The sequence below is a fragment of the Microcaecilia unicolor genome, chromosome 2, assembly GCF_901765095.1.
Source record: "Microcaecilia unicolor chromosome 2, aMicUni1.1, whole genome shotgun sequence".
NCBI lineage: Eukaryota > Metazoa > Chordata > Amphibia > Gymnophiona > Siphonopidae > Microcaecilia > Microcaecilia unicolor.
Genome location: NC_044032.1, coordinates 18,993,637 through 19,009,915, shown reverse-complemented (window position 1 = coordinate 19,009,915; position 16,279 = coordinate 18,993,637). Strand labels below are relative to the sequence as shown.

The following is a 16,279-nucleotide window of genomic DNA, read 5'->3' as shown; positions in this document are numbered from 1 at the left end:
GGAGGGTCAGTGGACAGGGGGGGCTGCAAGGGGGGCAGGGGGGAGGGGAGGGTCAGTGGACAGGGGTGGCTGGAGGGAGGGGGTGAGGGGGGTCCTAAGACCAGAAAGGTGGGGGTGGAAGGGGGGGCCTCAGACCATAAAGGGAGGAGGTGCACTCTCACTCACTCTCTGTCTATCACATACACTGTCTCTGACACACTGTCTGTCTATCACACTCTACATCTCTCACACACACTCTCTCAAACATACACTCCGAGGAAAACCTTGCTAGCGCCCGTTTCATTTCTGACAGAAACGGGCCTTTTTTTACTAGTTATTTATATAGTACTAGTAAAAAAGGCCCGTTTCTGACACAAATGAAATGGGCGCTAACAAGGTTTTCCTTGGAGTGTGTATGTTTGGGAGAGTGTATGTGAGAGTGACTGTGTGAGAGACAGAGTGAAAGTGTGAGTGTGTGTGTGTGAGAGAGAGAGTGAGTCTGGGTGTGAGTGTGTTTGTGAGAGTGTGTGTGTGTGAGATTGAGAGTGTGTGCAAGTGTGTATGTGAGACACAGTGTGACAGAGAGTGTGTGTGTGTGTGCGAGAGAGAGAGTGTGTGTGAGACACAGATTCTCTGTGAGAGTGAGTGTATGAGACCAAGCGAGTGTGTGAGTGACTGTGTGGCACATAGAGAGTGAATGTGATACAGTGTGAGACAGAGTGTGTGAGAGTGTGAGTCAGAAAGACATTGTATATGAGAGAGAGTGTGAGCCCTGCCCTCCCAATCCATGGCCATCTGTCCCCTGCCCCCTCCATTCATCCTTTTCCAGCAATTCCCCTCTCTCCCTGAGCCCTGCCCTCCCAATCCATGCCCATCCATGCTACTCTGTCACCTGCCCCCTCCATTCATCCCTATCCAGCAATTCCCCTCTCTCCCTGAGCCCTGCCCTCCCAATCCATGCCCATCCATGCTACTCTGTCACCTGCCCCCTCCATTCATCCCTATCCAGCAATTCCCCTCTCTCCCTGAGCCCTGCCCTGCAATCCATATCCATCCATGCCCATTTGTCCCCTCCATTCATCCCTATCCAGCAATTCCCCTCTCTCCCTGAGCCCTGCCCTCCCAATCCATGCCCCTCTGTCCCCTGCCCCCTCCATTCATCCCTTTCCAGCAATTGCCCTCTCTCCCTGAGCCCTGCCCTCCCAATCCATGCCCATCCATGCTCCTCTGTCCCCTGCCCCCTCCATTCATCCTTTTCCAGCAATTCCCCTCTCTCCCTTCCATGTCCCCCCCCTCGCATCCATGCTCCTCTCTCTCCCATGTCCCAGCCTGGCCCGGCCTCTTCTCCCCCCCCTTCGCATCCATGCCCCCCCTTCGCATCCATGCTGTCGTTTCTCCCCTGCCCTCCCGCTCCCATTGTTCAACTTTACTGCCCACCCTCTTCTCTCCCCCCAACATCTCTTTTTGTTTTCTTTTTAAATTTACCTCCGTGGCGGTTCCGGCAGCGCAGCGTCAGGGAAGGAGGCGGCGCTCCCGACGTCTAGCCTTCCCTTCACTGTGTTCCGCCTTCTTCTGACGTCATCCTTGACGTCAGAAGAAGGCGGAACACAGCGAAGGGAAGGGTAGAGACGTCAGGAGCGCCGCCTCCTTCCCTGACGCTCCGCCCTCGACGTCAAGTTTGACGCGTGGGCGGGGCAGACACAAAGCGATCTCACCCCCTTCACTTTTGGAACGTTGGGTAAGTGAGGCTTCATTCGAACGTTGGAGGTGCGTTTTATATAGAGAGATTTTGATCTTATGATTTGCACTTTTCTACTATATAATTTGTACTTCAACGTTCTATGGCTGGCTGGCTATCTGGGTTCATAACATCCTGACGTCAGTAAGCCTCCAGCATTCCCTTCCCTCTCACTGTCCCGCCCTAACGTAAAGACGAAATGACGCCAGAGGAGGGCGGAACAGTGAGAGGGAAGGGAGCGCTGGAGGCGAGCTGACGTCAGGATGTTACGAACGGATGGGAGGCCAGGGCTGGCAGGGCACAGGACAATTGCTGGACATGGAGGGGAGGACAGAATCACGGGACATCGAGGGGAGGGCAGGGCAGAGGAGAATAGTGGGACACGGATGGGAGGGCAGGGAAGGGGAGAATCGCTGGACATGGAGGGGATGGGAGGCGAGGGGAGAATCTTGGGACATGGAAGGAAGGGCAGGGCAGAGGATAAGCACTGGACATGGAGGGGAGGCCAGAATCACGGGACACGGAGGGGAGGCCAGGGCAGAGGACAATCGCTGGACATGGAGGGGAGGGCAGGGCAGGGGAGAATCGTGGCACACGGAGGGGAGGTCAGAATCGCAGGATACTGAGGGGATGGGAGGGGCGGGAAGAATCGCGGGACATGGAGGGGAGGGCAGGGGAGAGAGGAGAAATTGCTTAGATGAGAGCCTTCCTAGGGCCCATTTCATTTTTGACGAAACAGGCTTGGTTGCACTGGTATCTATATATATCTTTTACGGTTAGTATATCAAGCCCCTGATGCAGCACTTTAGGAGGGTAAATCATGTCTGGCTCATGATTGTCTTGAATTTTTGTGGTGAATAAATTCATCTTTTTATGAAAGGTTTTTGGGTTTTTTTGCGATTTGCTTCTTTTTTTCATCCCATAATTCAGAAATGACCAACATGCACAGTGAAATATATTTTTCCACTACTGTGTACAGGGGAAATCTTCTCACACTGCTATGGATGGTAGAGGCCGACCGAATTTCGGTTTCAGCTTTGGCACCAAAAGCAGCTCAAAATTCAGGTTTGGTCATGCTTCGATTTTGGCAAACCGAAGCTAACCCCCTCTCCCCCACGACCACTTCCTGCCGGCTTCCAACATCAACACAGCCAGAGTGAGTCCTCCCGGGCCAGCCGCCACCCCCAACCTTCCTCGGTTTTGCTGGACCAGCTAGCTGGCCACCTACACCCCCTCTCCCAACCACAACCTCCAGCGGCCTCTTCTGGGCAAGAGTGATCTTCAGTCGCTCTTGCCACTGCCAGTTCCTCAGTCAAAATGGTTGCTGGGATGTCCTGTGGGAGGTTCCAGCAGCTGTTTTGAGATTGGAACTGGCATAAACAAGAGCGACTGGGGATTGCTCTTGCTTGGAGAGGGCCTCTAGGTGTTGGGAGGGTGGAGGGGCTGTGGTTGGGTGGGGCAGGTGGCTGGCCAGCCAGGAGGACAGTCCTCTTCTGAGGGAGGGAGGGGTGGCAGCCCAGGAGAACCCACTTTGTTGGAGGATGGGGAGCCAGCGAGGGCCCAGTCTCTGCCGGGGAGGCGCTGTTTTCATTTTCAGCCAAAACTGAATAGTACATTTTGGCAGCCAATTCAGTTTTAGTTGAAACCAACAACCACGGTTTTGGTCGCCCTCTAATGGAAGGGGCCTTATGCGCATGTAGTGGGGAAACCTTCTCACACTGCTATGCTGGTTTACTGGGGAAATGTCTTCACACTGCTTTTGAAGGGGTCTTATGCTTGTTTACTGGAGATACCTTGTACTTCTGTTGGAAGGACCTTATAGCAGGGTAGTTCTAAGGTTGATGTTTGTTTGCTGTTTTAGAGCACTTCTTGGTGCCTTGGGATTCGGTCACAGCTTGGGCCTTTGCTTCTACACAGTTCTTCTATTCCACGGGTCACCAGCCCATCCTACCGGCCATCCACTGGAACGCAGCATTTGTGGGCTTCGTAGACGGCCACGGTTCGAACCTGCTCCCTGCCTTCCTTGTGGGAGCTAACACTTTTGCCTCCCACATCCTCTTTGCAGGTAAATTGATTTTTTCATTTCATTTCCAAGCAAATTTCCGTTATGTGACTGAACCTTAGATTGAGATTTCAGCATGTTAGTGCTTCCTGTCAGTACACCGCTCTTAAGGCTTGTCTATGATCATAATATCTCATGTTCTTAAGCAGCTGTGCCTGGAAGACCAGCCACCCTTCTGTAGTAAGCTTGACCTTTTTATTGGGAAAACCTCTGTGATTAATTTTTGTGGTCTATGAGCAGATCTGCTGGGTGGCCAAATATACAAGTAAATGATTGATTGATTGCATTTGTATCCCACATTTTCCCACCTATTTGACGATGTTAGGATGTATTATTGTAAGCCACATTGAGTCTGCAATCAAGAGTAGATAAAACAATTGGTTACATAAAGAACAAGTGTAACACAATGGATGTAATCAGTTCAATAAATCAGAAAACAGAGTGATTAAACAATTCGATAAATCAAAAACCAGACAGATTCTCTAGTAAGTAGTGATGTGTTAGAGGCCCTGTTATTAATTATTATGGTAAGTCTTGGTAAAAAGTTGGGTCTTTAGTGATTTTCGAAAGTTGGTAAGGTCATGAATATTTTTTACGTTAAGTGGTAGTGTATTCCACAGTTGCCAATGTAAGAAAAGCAGGATGTATGAACTAATTTGTACTTTAAACCTTTACAACTAGGGAAGTGGAGTCCCAAGAATGTACGTGCTGATTTTTTTTAGCGTTCCTGGGAGGTAAATCAATAAGGTCTGACGTGTGCCGGAGCATTTCCATGAATGATTTTATGGACCAATGTGCAAACTTTGAACACAGAACGATGATGATGATGATAGGTTATGTTACAATATTGCAGGTGGTCTCACTCTCACTAGCAGCTGGGATGGACAGGATAACGGGACAGATCAAATGAGCCAGATGGTCTTTTTCTACCCTGATTTACTCTGTTGCTCTGTTTACAAAGCTAAAAAGTGCTGTAAAGGAAAAGAGTGGGAATGAGGGGTTCGTATGTCTGTGAGTGTTTTCTCTGATTCTTTTTTTTTTTTTTTTTTTTGTTACATTTGTACCCTGCGCTTTCCCACTCATGGCAAGCTCAATGCGGTTTACATGGGGCAATGGAGGGTTAAGTAACTTACCCAGGGTCACAAGGAGCTGCCTGTGCCTGAACTGGGAATCAAACTCAGTTCCTCAGTTCCCCAGGACCAAAGTCCACCACCCTAACCACTAGGCCATTCCTCCACTGTTGCTACTATTTGAGATTCTACATGGAATGTTGCTATTCCACTAGCAACATTCCATGTAGAAGTCGGCCCTTGCAGATCACCAATGTGGCTGCGCAGGCTTCTGCTTCTGTGAGTCTGACGTCCTGCACGTACGTCCAGGACGTCAGACTCACAAACAGAAGCCTGCACAGCCTTCTACATGGAATGTTGCTAGTGGAATAGCAACATTCCATGTAGAATCTCCAATAGTAGCAACATTCCATGTAGAAGTCGGCCCTTGCAGATCACCAATGTGGCTGCGCAGGCTTCTGCTTCTGTGAGTCTGACGTCCTGCACTTACGTGCAGGACATCAGACTCACAGAAACAGAAGCCTTCACAGCCTTCTACATGGAATGTTGCTAGTGGAATAGCAACATTCCATGTAGAATCTCCAATAGTAGCAACGTTCCTTGTAGAATCTCCAATAGTATCTATTTTATTTTTGTTACATTTGTACCCTGTGCTTTCCCACTCATGGCAGGCTCAATGCGGCTTACATAGGGCAAAGGAGGGTTAAGTGACTTGCCCAGAGTCACAAGGAGCTGCCTGTGCCTGAAGTGGGAATGGAACTCAGTTCCTCAGGACCAAAGTCCACCACCCTAACCACTAGGCCACTCCTCCACTGTTGCTACTATTGGAGATTCTACATGGAATGTTGCTATTCCACTAGCAACATTCCATGTAGAAGTCGGCCCTTGCAGATCACCAATGTGGCCGCGCAGGCTTCTACATGGAATGTTGCTAGTGGATTAGCAACATTCCATGTAGAATCTCCAATAGTAGCAACATTCCATGTAGAATCTCCAATAGTAGCAACATTCCATGTAGAATCTCCAATAGTATCTATTTTATTTTTGTTACATTTGTACCCTGCACTTTCCCACTCATGGCAGGCTCAATGTGGCTTACATGGGGCAAAGGAGGGTTAAGTGACTTGCCCAGAGTCACAAGAAGCTTGATGTATCAACCAACTTTCCATTTTCTAGATTGTGTAGTTCTGTTCTGAACTCATGAAAGAAGTGTTAGCTCCTGAAAGCAAGTAAAGAAATATTTTAAGTTAATCTAATTAAAAGGTATTACCTAGGGCAGTGGTCTTCACTCCCAGTCCCTGAGGGCCGCCAATGGGTCAGGCTTTTTGGATATCCCTAAAGAATATATATTTATATCCCTAAAGAATATATATTTATATCCCTATTGAGTTACTTAATTTCAGTCTGATTACAAATATATCAACCTACCAAAGTAATCGCTTAAATTTTTTTTTGCTGCATCAATCTTTTATTAAGCCTTTATATTTAGATTACAAATCCAATCATTTTAAAACTTCCTATATCCTAGCCTCATTCATACTTACATTCACTCCTATAATTCTAATCATACTTGGTTATTGCACAAAAAAGAGTACACATTGCAAACTTCTAAGGAATAATGCCTGTTCAGCATAGACAGGCTGTCCCGTTGATTGGTGCGACAACAACCCCTCGAGAAAGCCGAGTGTGCGAAACAGGCACCTGTCGGGGAGAGTTCCGCACTTCAAATCAAATGCTAAGTCATATTATATTTGCTCACAGCCTTGTCCTGGCATTAGATTGTTTCACTGTGTAGCTCCTAGTGCGTATGCTATATTAAGCATTACGATACATCAAGCATTGATAAAAGTTAAAGATAAAAACTATAAAAATTACCAATTAAAAAAAAAACAGCGAAGGAGGTTGGTAGGGTGAGCCGATGATTACAACTGTCGCAAACAAGGTTGTAAAAAGTAAAATTAACCTCAGCGACTTATGAGACTCCCCTGCTAAAACAACACCATGCTGATTGCATACGCTGTATAAATTCTACTAGTTTGGAGGTTTATCACCATAATTTAGTAGAACTTTGCCACCTGTTATTAGATATTCTTCATGTACAGCATCATCCTGACTCTTCAATTAAATGCATTTTTTACATCCACTGCCAGCGATAAAAGTCCAGTATTATCTACATCACTTTCCTCACTGCTGTTCTTTTGCCCTTGGTGTTCGGCGGAGTGTGTCTTTTCTTGAGAACTGTTGTCTGTGTTTAGTCGCTGACATTCCTTATATGGAGAGCTGCTAATTCAGTTTTCTTTAGTGACCTGGGATATAGGTGACAGTATATAGTGGCCAGCCCAGTACAGGGTATCGAGAGTTTGCAAGTTATCAGAGTTCATGTTCAGGCTGTCCTCAGTTCGGCAGTGACTCTGTTTATCTCCGCTCTCGAGGTAGTTGGCTGCCCTCTGCTGCTGCTCTGGCCGTTCCTGGGTGAATCTTCAAGCTCCAGGAAGAGAAAGGCGAAAAAGGACTGGCGAGACGGGGAAGTGGAGGAGGAACTGCCTGTGATGGAGATGAGGCTGAGAGAATGCCCAGAAAAGTTCTCGGCCGCATTGCTTCAGCTGGCACTCAAGTACCTCTTTGTCCTGGGTGTGCAGGTACAGTAGTGTGGGGCACGGCTGGTGTAGCGCAGAGCTATACAAATACTGTCCTTGGCATTTGAATGTCAAAAGTAAAGGAAACGATACCAACAAGCCCAGCTCCAATATATATTTCTCAAAAGTTCACTTTAGAAGTTAATTATAAAGGTACTGTTGGATATGTTATATATAACCTAGTCCACAGCTGAAAACCTTGATCTTATCTCTGCTCTCTACTTGAAAAAAATCTCATTTGCTGGGAAGGAGGAAAAGACCTGAAAAGTCCTCACTCGGCGGCAAGCGTGAAAAACTTCATTCCGGCTCATTATGGACTGGGATCATATCATAGGTCAAAAACCTCCCATCTCCTCCCTAGCAATGTGCTTTTTAATTATGATATTTTTTATGTTTATTTAATTTTTTAGTTTTATGATTTTTAATTGCTTTGTCTCTGCTCTATATTTCTGATGTTACTGAGTCTACATCTTAACTTGACATTATTATTATAAGTACATAAGTATTGCCATACCGGAAAAGACCAGAGGTCCATCAAGCCCAGCATCCTGTTTCCAACCGTGGCCAATCCAGGTCACAAATATCTGACAATATCCCAAAAAAGTACAAAACATTTTATGCTGCTTATCCCAGAAATAGTGAATTTTCCCCAAGTCCAATTTAATAATGGTCTATGGACTTTTCCTTTAGGAAACCGTCCAAACCTTTTTTTTAAACTCCACTAAGCTAACCGCCTTTACCACCTTCTCTGACAACGAATCCCAGAGTTTAATTACACATTGAGTGAAGAAAAATTTTCTCCGATTCGTTTTAAATTTACTACATTGTAGCTTCATCGCATGCCCCCTAGTCCTATAATTTATGGAAAGTGTAAACAGACGCTTCACATCTACCCATTCAACTCCACTCATTATTTTATAGACCTTTATCGTATCTCCCCTCAGCTGTCTTCTCCAAGCTGAAGAGCCCTAGCCCCTTTAGCCTTTCCTCATAGGGAAGTCGTCCCATCCCCTTTATCTCATCGCCCTTCTCTGCACCTTTTCTAATTCCACTATATCTTTTTTGAGATGCAGCGACCAGAATTGAACACAGTATTCAAGGTGTGGTCGCCCCATGGAACGATACAAAGGCATTATAACATCCTCATTTTTGTTTTCCATTCCTTTCCTAATAATACCTAACATTCTGTTTGCTTTCTTAGCCGCAGCAGCACACTGAGCAGAAGGTTTCAACGTATCAACAACGACGACACCTAGATCCCTTTCTTGGTCTGTGACTCCTAACATGGAACCTTGCATGACGTAGCTATAATTTGGGTTCCTCTTTCTCACATTCATAACTTTACACTTGCTCACATTAAACGTCATCTGCCATTTAGTCTCCCAGTCTCGCGAGGTCCTCTTGTAATTTTTCACAATCCTCCCGCGATTTAACGACTTTCAATAACTTTGTGTCATCAGCAAATTTAATTACCTCACCAGTTACTCCCATCTCTAGGTCATTTATAAATATGTTAAGTAGAGGAGTGTGGTAGCCATGTTAGTCCACTCTTAAGGTTATCAATAGAAATCAAACAAAATAAAACATGGAAAAGGAACAGAAGGGCACACTTCCCTGTAATATATCCAGTTGCAAACTATGCCAAAATATTTCACAGGACCCCACAGTCATCCACAAAGGAAAGATATTCAACATAAAGGAATCTTTCACTTGCTCATCTTCCAATGTGGTATATATCATTCAGTGTAAAAAATGTAACGAAGGATGCTATATTGGAGAAACAGGCCAGATGCTTAAGACAAGATTCAATTTACATAGACATCACATGAACAATATTGGTGCCAGTAGGGCTCCCACACCTGTTGGTCAACATTTTACAGGACCAGGACACTGTACCAGTGACAGTGAGAATCCTGAAAGGTAACTTTAAAACCATACAAGAACGTAAGACCTTTGAAGTCAGAATGATTGAATATTTTAACACCCAACAGAAAGGACTTAACAAGGATCTGGGGGGGTTCCTAGCCCATTATAAACCATAAAGCTGTATTTCTCTGTTGATCACCCCACCCCTCACCTATCCACACCCATCCTGTTAGAATATCAATGATATGCTTTGATGTCCCCATGCATACCTCCTACCCACCCCCATCCTCCCACCCTGTCAGACTGTCATAGTAATGCTTGAATGTTTTCACTTATATACACTGTCAGCTAGCACATTTGCTTATTTCCGATCTGACGAAGAAGGGCAACCTTCGAAAGCTAATCAAGAAATGTATTAAGTTATGTCCAATAAAAAAGGTATCATCTTATTTTCTTTTCCATGTTTTATTTTGTTTGATTTCTATTGATAAATATGTTAAAAAGCAGCGGTCCCAGCACAGACCCCTGGAGAACCCCACTAACTACCTTTCTCCATTGAGAATACTGACCATTTAACCCTACTCTCTGTTTTCTATCTTTTAACCAGTTTTTAATCCACAGTAGAACACTACCTCCTATCCCATGACTCTCCAATTTCCCTCTGGAGTCTTTCATGAGATACTTTCTCAAATGCCTTCTGAAAATCCAGATACACAATATCAACCGGCTCCCCTTTATCCACATGTTTGTTCACCCCTTCAAAGAAATGTAGTAGATTGGTGAGGCAAGATTTCCCTTCACTAAATCCATGTTGACTTTCTCATTAATCCATGCTTTTGAATATGCTCTGTAATTTTGTTCTTAATAATAGTCTCTACCATTTTGCCCGGCACCGATGTCAGACTAACCAGTCTATAATTTCCCGGATCTCCTCTGGAACCTTCTTTAAAAATCGGCGTTACATTGGCCACCCTACAATCTTTCGGTACCACGCTCGATTTTAAGGATAAATTACATATTACTGACAATAGCGCCACAAGCTCATTTTTCAGTTCTATCAGTACTCTGGGATGAATTCCATCCGGTCCAGGAGATTTGCTACTCTTCAGTTTGTAGAACTGCCCCATTACATCCTCCAGGTTTGCAGAGAATTCATTAAGTTTCTCCAACTCGTCAGCTTCGAATACCATTTCTGGCACCGGTATCCCACCCAAATCTTCCTCGGTGAAGACTGAAGCAAAGAATTCATTTAACCTCTCCACTATGGCTTTGTCTTCCCTGATCACCCCTTTTACTCGGTCATCTAGCGGTCCAACCGATTCTTTTGCCAGCTTCCTGCTTTTAATATAGCTACAAAAATTTTACTATGTGTTTTTGCCTCCATCGCAATCTTTTTTTCGAAGTCCCTCTTTGCCTTCCTTATCAGCGCTTTGCATTTGACTTGACATTCCTTATGCTGTTTCTTATTATTTTCAGTTGGTTCCTTCTTCCATTTTGTGAAGGATTTTCTTTTAGTTCTAATAGCTTCCTTCATCTCACCTTTTAACTATGCTGGCTGTCGTTTGGTCTTCCGTCCTCCTTTTTTAATACGTGGAATATATTTGGCCTGGGCTTCCAGGATGGTGTTTTTGAACAGCATCCACGCCTGATGTAAATTTTTGAGCCTCGCAGCCACTCCTCTAAGTTTTTTTTTTTTTTTTTTTTTTTTTCACTGTTCTTCTCAATTTATCATAGTCTCCTTTTTTAAAGTTAAACGCTAACGTATTTAATTTCCTATGTGTACTTCAAGGCTAATATCAAATCCGATCATATTATGATCACTGTTATCAAGCAGCCCCAGCACCATTACCTCCCGCACCAGATCATGTGCTCCTCTAAGGACTAGGTCTAGAATTTTTCCTTCTCTCCTCGGCTCCTATACCAGCTGCTCCATAAAGCTGTCCTTTTATGAGACACATAATGAGGATGAAGGATTTAAGAAGAAATAAAGAGAAGTACTTGGTGTATACTACATTTTGAGAAGAAAATGATAGAAAATATATAAAAGGATCGATGAGGATTACATGCTTATGCTATATTCACGCTTGGCTCAAATAACTTAGCCTAATGGATGAAGCATGCGTATCTGACAGATCCAACAGTACCTTTTATAATTGACTTCTAAAGTGAACTTTTGAGAAATACATATTTGAGCTGGGCTTGTTGCTATTATGGACTTTTTGCTTCCTCCTTCACTATAGAGCTGATTGGGTGCTTATTTGGTAGAAATAAAGGAAAGACAGGATACAGGATTCAAAGGCAACAAACCTGTCTGATCCATCTCTTCGACTGCAGAATCAGGCACTGGATATGCTGTACTTAGATTTCAATCACTGTCCTACACCGGGAGGCTTACATAAATCCAAGAATCAAAGGGTAGGCTCCGGGTACTTTACAAGATTAGAGTTGAGGGGCCCATTACAGGGGTAGCAGTAAATGGCATTCGTTCCAAGGCACTAGAGGCTCTTGGTAGAATGCCTCAAAGTTTGGTCCAATATCTTCACAGGTGGTATTGCAGGAAGGGTTTGTGTCATTGCAGATGGCAGCAACCTCTGTGACGGATTAAACACCCCCAAGGGAGTGTCCTAAGAAAACTCGAGGACTAAGTTTCACTATACTAAAAGTACATAGTCATGTATTTGCAACATAGAAATCCAAGGGAGCAGTGCACCACAGGGGTTGGAGTTTCGATTTAATTACTGGCTGTTTGTAAATCTGAGCTGAAGGTACAGTACACATTTCCATAAGGGTGGAGGGCTTACAATCTAAGGCCTTTATTTACTAAGCATTTTTCTCATAGACAAAACATGGAGAAAATCCTTTACTAAATTTTACTTGAGTGAATTGACTTGTCCAAAAGTCAAGGAGTGCCAGTGGGAGGGGCGGGGGAGAGGATTTGAACCCCAGCTTCCTTGGCTCCTAGCTGAAATCGAACCCTGCGCTGCTGCTGCACAGAGGACATGTGTCCTGCTAACATCAATCTCCTCTTCTTCCTCCCAGCTCTTGGCCTGTGTCTGTGCTGCTCTCATCTTGAGGAGGCATCTTATGGTCTGGAAAGTCTTCGCACCAAAGTAAGTTGCAGCGACGTACTGAGGGTGGGGCAGTCCGCCCTGGGTGCATGCTACAAGGTGGGTGCAGGGAGCAGCCACATGGCTGTCAGTCCCGCCGGTTCCCTGCTCTCTCTGATGTTACTTCCTGTTCCGGCAGAGGGAGCAGGGAACCGGCAGAACCGACAACCATGTGGCTGCTTCAGCAGCCCAGGAGGTAAGAGCAGGGTGTTTGGAGGTGATGTGGTGGGTGGGGGAGGGGGGTGCACAGCGGCGATCTGCCCCAGGTGGCACCTGACCAAGGAACACCACTAGTAAGTTGATATTATGGTTGCCTCCATGGGGGATGTCTAGGGGGCCTAATGCCCTTAACCAGTCCTGCTAATCTGGTCAATAAGATAGAACAATATTTTACAGAGTCAAGTAGATGCTTGACTAATTTTATGTACTGCTTAATACAGCCAAGTGGTTTTTAAAATTGACCCAGTGCATACATACACAAAGGTGTGCACTCAGAAAACATCACCCCCCCAATTTTTAAAAACAGTTAACTGGCCAGGAACAGCACTTAACTGGCTGTCTCCTGCTGAATATTGCCAGTTAGCGCTTAGTGGATAATCAGCCATATCGCAAATATTCAGCGTGTTGCTGGCTAAGTTTTGCGGTCAAATCAGGCCACCAAAATAATAGACTTAACCGGCCAGCGCTGAATATTGACTTGGCCGGTTATGTTTAAACCAGCCAAAAATAAACTGGATGTTCAGTGCTGGTCACCAGAAGCAGCCCAGCTAAACCCCGCAGACTGAATATCAGCTCCAGTATCTTTTATATGATATATACCTAGCTGTTCCTGAGGCATAGAAAAGAAGTGGCAGGGCAGAATTAGCATGTCCCTTGTACTCATGTATTTTACAAAACAAAAAACATATGTGTGCACTCATTTTTACCGGCTCTACGTCAGAGCAGGTGTAACTTCATGTAGGACCTTCCATGTGGGTTGTTCTATGAAGTCACTGTATGGTGTACAGCGCTGCGTATGCCTTGTAGCGCTATAGAAATGATGATTAGTAAGTCACTGAAGTACATATTCTGCCTTTATTAGGTACAACATATGGGCCTTGCGTTATCTAGGTACCCCAGATACAGAATTACCCTCCCTGTGGGTAAAGACTGAGGGGCCCTTTACTAAGGCACTAAAATAATGGCCTGCGGTGGTGTAGGCACGTGTTTTGGACGCACGCAGGCCCATTTTTCAGTACGCTTAGAAAAAAGGCACTTTTTTTGTGGCCAAAATTGACGTGCAGCAAAATTAAAACCAGCGCACATCCATTTTCGGCCTGAGACCTTACCGCCACCCATTGACTTGGCAGTAAGGTCTCCACGTGCTAACCATCAGCACGTGTAAACTGCCGATTTTCTACCGCGTGGTGCTTACCCGGTGGTAATGTAAAATATTTTCTACTGTGTGTTATGGACGCGCATCAAAAATGGAATTCCCGCCCGGGGCAGTAGTTCCAATTTGACACGCGTAGACGCCTAAGCGCCTTAGTCATATTCTGTCAGGGGCCATTTTACTGTTTCGACCTATTGAAAAAGTCTCCATAGCTGTCTTTCCTCCTCTAGGAAGTAGCCTTAGCAGTTGTAGCAAAGCTGTTAAGGTGGAGATATGGATCAGTGGGAAGCGGAAGGAGTAAGGTGATAGGCCTTTCAGGGCGAGGGTAAGCAGGGCAGACTCGTTGAGGTCCTGTGTTCCTGACCTTCTCATTTGATCTGTCTGGATCGCTGCAGGTTCCTTTTTGAGGCTCTTGGTTTTGTGGTGAGCAGCAGTTCCCTCCTGATCGGAATTGCCTTAGTGATGCGTGTGGACTGTGCGGTCAGTACCTGGTTCAAGAAGCTCATCCTTGCACAACCCAGGTAGCAGCAGCAGAAGCCCCTGGATGCTGAAAATGGGTTCTTCAGAGTGCACAGCAGCTGAAGCAAGTCTATGCAATTTCTCATCCTTCAGGAGGACCAAAAGAGACCATGGGAGTGGGTGGAAACAGCAACCACCGTCTTTGAGCCAAAGAGTCTTACCTACTGTATATATGGAATAATTAATCTTCCATTACCTAGACTTACTTCTTTCTCCCCATCACCCTATACCATAACCACTCCCAGTAAAACACTCTTATTTCTAAGACCAACTGGACAAGTGTTTCCAAAAATAGAAGGAATTGGCAGCTGTAGCAGGAAATAGGACGAGTTACTTCAACAATCCTGACCATGGACTGACTGGTTAAGAGAAATGAACGTGAATGTAAGCCTAAAGCTGAGAGAGTGATGATTGCAGAAGATGAATCAATAGGATGGGTCAAAGCAAAGCCATGGTAAAACAGACAGATGCAGATTCTGCAAGTCAGAACTGGAAATGATCACCCAGCCCATGCCTAGAAAAGAAAAAAAAAACAGGACTGCGAGTCTGAGCAAAGGCGGGGGTGAGGGTGGCATTGGTGCCTGTTTTCCTGTGCTTTTGTGTGATCCTCTTAGGACATTTAACCTGCAAAAATGATGGTGGGGGACTTATATTTCATGGCGCAGGGGAAAGCTACCAACCACTGTACTCTTTCACTTCCTGTTTTGCCTGACATATGCGCACAGTTGTACTAAGCACAGCTCTTGTGCAGATGCGTCAGTCACGATGCTCCCTGTTGCTTTCACTGTACTAGTGTGCATAAAATTTACATCCCATTGGCTTTGGGCAGTGTGGGAGGGGGGGTGACAATTTTCGGTGCTCTAGCGCCAGAGTTTTCAGCATTGGGTCCTTAGAAAGTAGAGCTGCATTATCCACATTTTGAGACTGTAATATCCAGTTTACCCCAAACTGCCCAAAGGGTGGCCATTGTCACTATTACAGACTTGCTCACCACACTACCAAGAATTTCTGTCACCTCGTTGCATTCTGGGCAACAGCTGAACAGTGGAAATGTGGGTAGGAAAGGAGCAGTGCCAGAGGTAGAAAGGAGCCGGGACTGTTAGAGCTTGTGACACAAGCTTCTCCTCCTCTGACACTGTTACTTTCAGTGAACTGGACCCCTCCTGCCATACCTCTGAGCTGACACCATTGCCAAGAGCAGCCTGCTCCGCATCGAGGACAAGCTCTGGGCTTGGTGGTGGAGAGTAGACTAAGGGAGAGAGAGACACTGGGTCTGATTAGAGCAGGAGGTGTTCCCTCAGCCTGGTTGACTTGTTTTGTTTGATTTGTTACATTTGTACCCCACACTTTTTCCCACTCATGGCAGGCTCAATGCGGCAGGCAATGGAGGGTTAAGTGACTTGCCCAGAGTCACAAGGAGCTGCCTGTGCCGGGAATTGAACTCAGTTCCTCAGGACCAAAGTCCACCACCCTAACCACTAGGCCACTCCTCCACTTCAGATATTACCCCCCCCCCCCCCCCCCCCCCCCCAATACTTGCTGAAAGTCAGGTAGGAAGAGATGAAGGAGTTAATTTCTTGGTGGTGACCATTAATGGATATAGAAGAGGAGGAAGGCCTTCACCTTCTCTTTACATTTCGGAGGTAAAATAGATGAAAACGAGACTCAGAAAAAAAGTGACACATCCAGATGCTACGTGAGTTTTCCAAACACACCATAATCTTGACTTTGCTTCCTTTCTGCTGCTGTTATTAAATGGAGCATAGGTTAGCAGGATATAGACTGGCTGCTGCTAGTACAGAATGTTTGTGGGTTTACATCCTGCTCTTTCACCTTGAATGTAGCAATGTAGCTTGAAATCTGTGGTAGAATAAGCCTGGATTTGAGGGCCTGTATATCAGCTGTTCAGAACACTAATAAAAAGAAAAGA

The 16,279-nt window shown here is 45.4% G+C and overlaps 1 protein-coding gene across 2 annotated transcripts in view; it reads left to right on the top strand.

Annotated features, from left to right (window-relative positions):
* PIGO (phosphatidylinositol glycan anchor biosynthesis class O) overlaps positions 1–14,871 on the top strand; it is a 56,316-nt gene extending 41,445 nt beyond the window's left edge. The window contains exons 8-11 of one of the 2 annotated variants that reach the window (XM_030192824.1): positions 3,579–3,782; positions 7,286–7,488; positions 12,391–12,461; positions 14,226–14,871. In XM_030192824.1, the coding sequence (XP_030048684.1) occupies positions 3,579–3,782; positions 7,286–7,488; positions 12,391–12,461; positions 14,226–14,355 (608 nt within the window). In that variant the 3' untranslated portion in view covers positions 14,356–14,871. Of the gene's footprint in view, positions 1–3,578; positions 3,783–7,281; positions 7,489–12,390; positions 12,462–14,225 lie in introns of those variants that run through there. The other variant, XM_030192825.1, reaches the window with a different exon arrangement.
* Positions 14,872–16,279: the final 1,408 nt, after the last annotated feature.